This window comes from Delphinapterus leucas, chromosome 5 (assembly GCF_059928025.1).
Source record: "Delphinapterus leucas isolate spDelLeu-1000000601 "Yukka" chromosome 5, BTC_Dleu_Yukka2, whole genome shotgun sequence".
NCBI lineage: Eukaryota > Metazoa > Chordata > Mammalia > Artiodactyla > Monodontidae > Delphinapterus > Delphinapterus leucas.
Genome location: NC_143133.1, coordinates 71310449 through 71320829, shown reverse-complemented (window position 1 = coordinate 71320829; position 10381 = coordinate 71310449). Strand labels below are relative to the sequence as shown.

The window sequence follows — 10381 nt, the reverse complement described above, 5'->3', positions numbered from 1 at the left end:
CTGAAAGGTAGATGAAGACTACAGATACAGGTTCCAAACCTGGCTAGGCTCAGAATCACCTGAAGATTAAACAAATTTAAAAACAGCATACCTACAGATTTTGGGCTTCATACCAGATCTACTCTCTGTGGGTAAAACTTAGGCCTCTATATTTACATAAATTCCACAGAAGATTCTGAATTGTAGCGAGGTTTGAAAACCACCCTCCTGGATTACATACTCAGACCTGATGGCTAGAAGTTTTATCTTAAATCTCATTCTAGGTTCTATTATGCTTTTAGTATCTTTATTGAATATCAATATATTCAAAACGAACAAATACCACATCCAAATGAAGTGGTTCTAACAATTTTTTCTAGAAGTTCACCAAGATACTTAGTCATGTCAGGCATCTGGGCAAATTTAACCTGTAACAAAGTGATATAATACCCCAATGTCCCAAGTGAGAATTTCTTAAGTAAGGAAAGTAATGTTTTATTCAAATTGTACTAAGATGCTAGTGGGAACCCACTAGGACTTTTGATCTTCACTATCAAATGCAGAGATGAGGATAATTCCAGTCTACCCACTTCCCTATGCTCAAGAAGATCAAAGCAGGGCATTTGCCACTTACCTGCGAACAGGCTGTGCAAGTTTGCTGCGAGGCACTGGTATACCCCCAGCAGAAGGGGCACTGGGTCTGGGCAAGCCACTTCTCATCACAGTTGTCCCTGCAGGTCTGGTTAGAGTAGTGCTGTTGATATTGCTGGGAGGATTTGCTGGGACTGTGTTCTGAACCATGGGAGGCCCAGGTGAGGAGGTGGTTTGCATGAGTTGTGTTGTTTCTTGGCTACCAGGAGAACCAGAGCCATGGTTACTAAATGCTTTTACTGGTTGCCGGAGAGCCAAAGGAGATGGTGCTGCAGGGGAGCGGAATTTGCCTGGAGAAGGTACTGTAGAATGGCAAAGAAAAATCAATGTTTTCAGTGGAAACCAAGTGCAAGTGAAACCACTGCTTTATGACTGGGCACCAGTACATCTGTATTCATGAAAACTCACTCTACAGAAATGCAAGGAATAAAGAATATTTCTAGGGAGATAGATAGATAGATAGATCGATCACTGGTAGCTCTTAAGTAACCAAGTCCTTACTCAGAGGATTGCAACTATCCTTGACAACAGTGTTTTAACTAGATCAGCTAGGAATCTACAAAACCAGAAAAGGCACTGCAGCATTCTGTTTTACTGTGGAAACCAACCTGAGCCATATTCTAGAGGTGAAAAAAATGCTGACTACTAGACAGCTGACTGGAATTTGAAACACACTTTCCCCTCAAAGAAACATTCATGTAAACATGTATCAAGTATCTGGAGAGTGTACCTCCAAGTCCTGCATCATCCATAGTGTAACTTATAATTTAGAAACTAAACCTGCTTCTATTGTTGTGCTTCACCAAGTAGGGAAGTTATAAATCTAGTTAGGGGCATATCAAGAGGTATATGAAGTCACAGGATAAAGATGGTACATTTTGCTGGAATGTCAATTCTACTAAGTGGTTATTTAAAATACATGTTGAAACAAATAATGATATATGAAAGAATTAAATGTACAATTTGCATTAATTTTTAAGTCAAAATAAGACTTCAAATAAACTTTATTCTTGTAGTGGTCCCTTAGCATTGTAAGTTCAGATGTCCTGGGGGACATTCATCCTTTCCTGTTTATCCTATTTGGATAAATCATCTCTGGAAGGTTTCTTCAAATGCCCATGAATGGCTATATACAATATAAATAAAAAATATTACCTTAACATGCTTTACCTAGCAAAGAACTCTGGAGTGAGGTTCAGAGTGAATTGGGCGGGGGGGCAGGGGGAGAGGAAGGGAGGAGAGTGCAGGGGAGAAATGAATCAGAGTCACCATATTCTCTCTCAACCTCCATTAGTTTGCCAAGGATATGAGTAGAGGAAAGTTTGACTGTGTGTCAGAATCCGAAGAAACTTTAAAAAAAGGTTGGCGGGGTGAGGGGGGAGCCTAGGCACCACCCCTAGAGAATCTAGTGTGGAATGGAAATCAAGATATTTATTTTAAAACCACCATAGGCACTTCCAACCATGTTGACAAAAACAGGACAGGGCTTACCCAGTTAAGACACATAAGAACAGTTTTCAAATATTGGACAACAGGCAGTACGGGACTGTAATCCCTGAGAGAGGGAAAATAAATGTGGTGAGCTCTACTGGTAGCCTGGCTTATTTTTTTTGTGGGGGGGGGGCTTGGATTATAGAGTGAGGAGGAGGATCCAGAGTAGATCAAAGTTATCTTGCTGACTTGAGAAGACTAAACTTGGAATCTGAGGGGAAGGTTACCTTAGAGGAGGGAGGTGCTCCAGAAGACCTATATAACTCAGCTTAGAGGTCTGCTTGAACCTTTGCTGGAATATTGAGCTGTGCATGCACCAAGTGAAGCTCCATGACACTGGGCAAAGGAGGCCTGGAGCACTGTAAACTGAACAGTTTCCAAAGCTCATACAGGACTAGGAAACATCTGAGTTTCAACCAATTAGATCAGAGAATCCTTGTCAAACACCCAGGGCAATCAGGGGACACTCCAAAAGGAATAAACTAGTTCTAGAATAAAGCTACCCCAAATCCACTCAAACAAAACTTAAAAACAAGCCACTAAAACAGGGGTCAGCAAGCTACCACCATGGGAAAGTAAAATGCTTTTTTAAAAAAAATTTTATGAGAATATGGCAATACTCATGTGTTCTGTATTGTCTATGGCTGCTTTCCAGCTACAAGAGTAGCTGAAAATTTACAACAGAGACCATATCACCCACAATCCTAAAATATTTACTATTGGGCCCTTTAAGAAAACGTTTGCTGATCCCTGCTATAAAGGATTAAACTAACCCATAAAAAACTTACCTGTTTACCACAACAAAGTCTACACAATTTAAAAGAAGGTAACAAAATCCAGCACAGAACATAAAACTTCACAATGTCCATTAACCAATAAAAAATTAGTAGACATATAAAGAAATAGTAAAATGATAACCAAAACTAGGATAAAAATTAGTCAAGAGAAACAGATTAAGAAGTCACAGGGATGACTGAATTACCACGCAAGGACTTTAAAAAGAACTATTACACATATGCTTAAGGATATAAAAAAACATATACAAATATGAGGTAATAAAAGATTTTTTAAAGAGCTAGACAGAACTTAAAAAAAAAACATTTTTTCTATTATTATTGTTATTATTATTAGCCATGCCCTAAAGCTTGCAGGATCTTAGTTCCCGAACAGGGATCGAACCTGGGCCCCCTGCAGTGGAAGCACAGAGTGCTAACCACTGGACCGCCAGGGAATTCCCAACAGAACTTTTAAAGATGAAAAACTTATAATATATTCCAAGTGCTAAGTTCACTGGATGGGAATTAATAACAATTTAGATGTTGCAGAAGAAGAGGTAGCTGAAGACATAACAATAAGAATTATCTAAACTAAAGCATACAGAGAATAAAAAGACTCAAAAAAGAAATGATAAAGCCTTACTGATCTACACGTCAAAATCATGTGGTCTAATACATGCAACTGGAGTCCCAGATGAAAGGGGTTGTAAGTGGGACAGAAAAGATTTGAAGAATGGCTGAAAATCTTCCAAATTTGATGATAACTATAAACTCAAGTATCTAAGTAGTTTAAAAAACAAACTTTTTTTTTTTTCCGACACAGACCTACTAAAGAATGGACTTGAGGATATGGGGAGGTGGAAGGGTAAGCTGCGACAAAGCAAAAGAGAAGCATGAACATATAGCTAGTGGGAAGCAGCCGCATAGCACAGGGAGATCAGCTCGGTGCTTTGTGACCGCCTGGAGGGGTGGGATAGGGAGGATGGGAGGGAGGGAGATGCAAGAGGGAAGAGATATGGGAACATATGTATATGTATAACTGATTCACTTTGTTATAAAGCAGAAACTAACACACCATTGTAAAGCAATTATACTCTAACAAAGATGTAAAAAAAACCCCAAAAAACTCAGACTTCGATCTAGAGTTCTATATCCAGCAAAATTATCATTCAAAACTAACATCAAAGTAAAGACTTCTAAAGACAAACAAAATCTGAGAATATTTGTTGCCAGCAAGTCTTTCACTAACAGAAATACTAAAGGAAGTTCTTCAGGCAGAAGGAAAATGATACCAAATGGTAACCCTGATCTGCATAAAGCAATGAACAGTGCCAGGAATGGTAAATATTTTGGGAAACATAAAAGATCTTTAATAAATCATTTTTAATTTCACTAAAAGATAACTCTGTAAAATAAAACTAACAAAAACATTCTCTGTGATTTAATATAATATACATAAAGAGAGTAAAAGTAAATGATAAATGTAGCACAAAAAATGGGAAGGAATGGAAATATACTATTCTGAGTTTCTTACATTATAAGTGAAGTGGTACATTACTTGAAGATAACTGTAATAAGTTAAATATGTACACTGCACACTCTAAAGCAATCACTTAATAAAAAGAAAAAAAGAGAAAGTAAGCCAACCGTGAAAATAAAATGTAATATATAAAAAGTACTCAGATATTCCAAAAGACTGAAAGCAAAGGAGAAAAGGAACAAAAATCTGAAGAGACAAAGAGAAAACAAGTTGTGAGACAGATTTTAAACCAACCATATTAATAACTGCATTAAACGTGAATAGTGATCACTCCAATTAAAAGGTAAATATTGCCAGTATGGACAAAAAAGCAAGAGCAACATGCTATCTAAAAGAAACACATTTTAGATATAAAGACACAGGTTAAAAGTAAAAGGATAGAAAAAGTTACCTTATACAAAACCAATTATGAAAAAGATGGAGTGTTTTAATAATATCAGAAAGCAATTACCATCAGAGATAGAGTTCATAAAGTTAAAGGGGTCGATTCAGCAAGAGGACATAAGAATACTAGCTATGTATACCCCAAAACAAATATACAAAACACATGAAACAGACATAACTGAAAGGAACTAAAAAAGTCCATAATTAGTTAGATATTTCAACACTCCTTAGTAATAGATGAAACAAATAGGTAGAAAATCAGAAAGGACAAAGACATGACCAACACCATCAATCAAGCTGACCTGACATTTATAGAACACTCCATTCAATTGGACACAGCTCAAATGTCCATCAGCAGGTGAACAGGTAAACAAATTGTGGTATATGCATACAACAGAATACCACTCAGCAACAAAGAGGAGAAAACTGCTGATACAACAAGGATGATTCTCAAAAATTAGGCAAATCTAACTTATGGTAACTAAGCACAAATCAGATATTTGCCTGAGGCTGGGAGAACTGACTGGGAGGAAGTACAAAAAAAACTTTGGGGGATGATGTAAATGTTCAATAACTTTACTGGGCTGGCTGCATGAACGTATACTCTTGTAATTAAAATTGTGCATTTAAAATTCCACCTGAGTAAAGCTGATTAAAAAAAAAAACTCCAGGACTTCCCTTGTGGTCTAGTGGTTAAGACTCCGCGCTTCCCCACGCTTCCACTGCAGTGGGTGCAGGTTCAATCCCTGGTTGGGGAAGTTCTGGATGCTGCAGGGTGCAGCCAAAAAAAAAAAAAAAAAACCGAAAACCCCCCCAAAACTCCATAAGGGGCTCTAAAGTAAGGCCATAATTGAGAATAATTATGAACCAATTATATCTTGAATCAATATATCCAACAAACTGTTACAGTCTCTTCTGGTAGAAAACTGAAGACAAGATGTCCACAGGATCCAAGTACCCTGAATTGCAAATTCCATGATCTTCACAGAAGTTGTTTTTTTTTTTTTTTTTTTTTACCTTACATAATCCATCTTCCCCTTTCTATAGGTGACTATGAAAGTGTTTTCTCAATTCTATTCCCTGCAGTCCCACCTTTGTCTCTGCCCAAGTTGTTTCACTGTCTTCCTGGAAGCTCACTGAATAACTGAGACTCTATGTCTAAGTTATCCTCTAGCCACTATCTAAGGGTGGTGCCTAGACCTGCTCCTTCCAGTACCAACTCCAGAAAAGCCACCTTCAGTCCCAGTTTTTTTTTTATCATACTTGGCAGCCTTTTGACTGGGATTTTGTTTTGGTGGGGATGCAGGTTTCAGATAGGAGGCAAGAACAGTAAAGTTCAGAGGAGGATCACTGAGTTTCAAGGAGTATTTTGGAAAAGTCTGGAGAGCTGGGGATAGACAGAAATGAGGTCAGGTTAAGAGATTCACTAAGACATTGTGAACGACAATCGAGTAGGTGAGAGACGACCAAGGAGTCCTAGGCTTCTTTCTTATGGTGACTGATGTAGAGGGTATGCTGAAATTAGGCAGATCATCTTGATGAGGCTGACAGTGTTTCATTTCTTTCTTTCTTTTTTTTTTTTAATAGTATTTATTTATTTGCTTGCGCCAGGTCTTAGTTGCAGCAGGCAGGCTCCTTAGTTGCGGCTCATGGGCTCCTTAGTTGTGGCATGTGAACTCTTAGTTGCCACATGCATGTGGGATCTAGTTCCCTGACCAAGGATCGAACCCGGGCCCCCTGCATTGGGGAGCACAGAGTCTTAACCACTGTGCCGCCAGGGAAGTCCCTGAGAGTGCTTCATTTCTACATCACAGCTTTATAAATACTGGAATATATCTATAATGTTTGGAATGTCTCACCAAAGCTTATCTTGAAAATAGGCTTTGTGAAAGCCTTTTCCTCTGGAAAAACTTCTGACCACCATTTTAACTATTAATAGTTATGCCAGGGAAATGGTTGTCTCCTGAAATTTTTTAAGAATGTGAATCTCAGACTTCCACTTGGAAAATGGAATAGATGACCTTTTCCCTATTTCTCCCAGTAAGTATAATTTAAGACCGTGGGCACTGTATATAAAACAGACATAAGACTGAAACATGGAGAGAAGAAGAAACACTACCCAGGAACCTTGAGATCTGAGGGATGACATGGTAATGAGTTCCCAGGATTTTCTTTTGCCTCATATATCCCAGATTAAAGCTGAAGAAGGCAGCAACCCAAAAAGACCTTTGGGTATGACAGACCAAAAAAAAAAAATCTGCTCTCTCTAGCCAAAGGACTAGGAAAGAAAACTTTTAGATAACTGCTCTGCTCCAGCCAAACACCACAGAAAAAACTGTGGCACTACTGTCACCAATGCCAACAAAGGCTAGTGGGGAGCCTGGACTTCTATCCTTTTGAGACTGAACAAGGCCTACAAACACCTTATCCAGGGAGGTAAGAGAGAAGGAAGTAATGAGGTGCTCTTTTCCCTCCTCTTGGGTTGGTGTCAGAGGAGGACTAATGGAGAGTCAGGACTTTCATGATTGCTCACTGGTAGTAAGACCACCCTCAACAGTTTCAGTGGAGACCATATGGGGAGCCAAAATTCCTACCTCCACCCAGTCGGTCCCTCCCCCTTGGGTGTCAACAGGAACTGAGTGGGGAACCTGGGCGTCTATTCCCATAGCAGTAATGAAATCCCCTGCCCCATATCCACCAAATGCCTGAGTGGTGTCAGAGAAAGACATACCCTTTCATAAAAGGGTAGGTTTAAATAAGATCTAGACTCTCATAATCTGAAAATGTCCAGATTGCAATTTAAAAAAAAATTTATCATACCAAGAACCAGGAAGATCTTAAACTAAGTAAAGAAATACAATCAAGAGATGTGAACACCAAGATGACAGAGACGTTAGAATTATTTGACAAAGATTTTAAAGTAGCTATCACATATAAGGAATCTAAAACAACAGTACTGAAGAACCTAGTGGCAGGGCAGTAATAAAGACACAGATGTAGAGAACAGACTTGAGAACACAGGGAGGGGAGGGGAAGCTGGGACGAAGTGAGAGAGTAGCACTGACAAATATACACTACCAAATGTAAAATAGATAGCTAGTGGGAAGCTGCTGCATAGCACAGGGAGATCAGCTCGGTGCTTTGTGACCACCTAGAGGGGTGGGATAGGAAGGGTGGGAGGGAGGCTCAAGAGGGAGGGGATATGGGGATACATGTATACATATAGCTGATTCACTCTGTTGTACAGCATAAACTAACATAACATTGTAAAGCAATTATACTCCAATAAAGATATTAAAAAAAAATAAAGTAGCTATCATAAAATTTTTTGAATGAGTAATTCTTAACACTTGAAATATGCAAAAATACAAAGTCTCAACAAATAAATAGAAGACACAGAGAAACGGGAATCAAATGTAAATTTTAAAACTTAAAAATGCATTAACCAAAATAAAAAACTCAGTGGATGAGCTCAGTAGCAAAATGGGGGCTGGGGGAATGCCAGTGAACTGCAAGATAGAACAAAAGAAATTACCCAATTTGAACATAGAAAAAATAGACTTAAAAAAAAAAAAAAGCCTCCCAATGAAATAGAAATAAAAGTGAAAATAAACAAATAGGACCTAATCAAACTTACAAGCTTTTGTACAGCAAAGGAAACCATAAACAAAACAAAAAGGCAGCCTGCAGAATGGGAGAAAATATTTGCAGATGATGTGACGGACAAGGGCTTAATTTCCAAACTATACAAACAGCTCATACAGCTCAACAACAAAAAACAATTGAAACAACCCAATTGAAAAATGGGCAGAAGACCTAAATAGACATTTCTCCAAAGAAGACATACAGATGGCCAATAGGCACATGAAACGAAACTCAACATCGCTAATTATTAGAGAAATGCAAATCAAAACTACAATGAGGTACCACCTCACACTGGTCAGGGTCACAGGGTCATCGTTAAAGAGTCCACAAATAACAAGTGCTAGAGAGGGTGTAGAGAAAAGGGAACCCTCCTACAGTATTTGTGGGAATGTAAGTTGGTGCAGCCACCTTGGAAAACAGTATGGAAGTTCCTCAAAAAACTAAAAATATATCTAGCATATGATCCAGCAATCCCACTCCTGGGCATATATCTGGATAAAACTACAAGTCAAAAAGATACATGCACCCCTATATTCATAGCAGCACTATTCACAATAACCAAGACATGGAAACAACCTATCAACAAATGAATGGATAAACAAGATGTGTTAAATATATACAATGGAATACTACTCAGCTGTAAAAAAGAATGAAATAATGCCATTTTCAGCAACATGGATGGACTTAGAGATTATCATACTAAGTACGATAATATAACTAAGTATGATTATCAGAAAGAGAAACACAAATACCATATGATATTACTTATATGTGGAATCTAAAATATGACACAAATGAACCTATTTACGAAACATTAACAGACTCACAGACATAGAGAAAAGACTTGTGGTTGCCAAGGGAGAGGGCAGTAGGGGAGGGATGGATTGGGAGTTCAGGATTAGCAGATGCAAACCATTATATCTAGAATGGATAAACAACAAGGTCCTACTGTATAACACAAGGAACTACATTCAATATCCTGTGATAAACCATAATGAAGAAGAATTTTTAAAAGAATGTGTGTGTATATATATATAAGTGAATCACTCTGCTGTACAGTAGAAATTAACAAAACACTATAAATCAACTACTTCAATTAAAAAAAAGAAAAAACTGAACAGAATTTTTGGGGACCTGTGGGACTACAAGAAAAGACCCACATTTTCTTGCCAATGGAGTACTGGGAGGAAAGGAGAAAGAGAGGACAAAAAGTACTGTGAGAAATAATAACTTCCCATATACAAAAACTTCCCATATTTGTCAAAGGACATAAACCTGCAGATTCAAAAAACTAGGAGAACACCAACTAGGTAAAGCCAAAGCAATCCATAACAAGACACATCATAGTTATAAACTTCTGAAAATGAAACACAAGAAAAAACCTTGAAATCAGAGAAAGAAATAATACCTAACCTATAGGGGAAAATGAATTCTAACAACAGTGGATTTCGCATCATAGCCCTCAGAGGCCAGGAGAAAAGTAGCAAATATTTTTCAAGAGTTAAAAGAAATGTCAACCCAGAATCCTATACTCAGAGAAAATATCCCAGAAGAACTAAGGGAAAAATCAAGACATTCTCAGACAAAAGAAAACCAACACAATTTGTGGCCAGCAGACTCCCCTCCCCCCCAAAATCCCCAGCTAAACAAATTCTATAAACAGAAAGAAAATGATAAAAACATGGAAACCTGGAATATCAGAAAAGAAGAAAGAACAAGGTAAGCAAATATATGGGCAGACACATAGGACTTCCCTCTCCTTGAGTTTTCAAAATTATACATGCAGGTTGAAGAAAAAATTATAACACTGATGTTGTTGAAATATTATTTAAAGAAAATATTTAAGACAATTATAAATGGGGTGAGGGTAAAGGTACATGAAAAAAGGTAAGGTTTGGGCTTCCCTGGTGGCACA

At 37.9% G+C, this 10381-nt stretch overlaps 1 protein-coding gene across 4 annotated transcripts in view; it reads right to left on the bottom strand.

Annotated features, from left to right (window-relative positions):
- Nucleotides 1–10381, bottom strand: part of SLAIN2 (SLAIN family member 2) — a 94480-nt gene that overhangs the window by 17881 nt on the left and 66218 nt on the right. For 3 of the 4 annotated variants that reach the window (XM_022564753.3, XM_022564759.3, XM_022564764.3), the window contains one exon: nt 614–932. In XM_022564753.3, the coding sequence (XP_022420461.1) occupies nt 614–932 (319 nt within the window). Of the gene's footprint in view, nt 1–613; nt 933–10381 lie in introns of those variants that run through there. The other variant, XR_016393274.1, reaches the window with a different exon arrangement.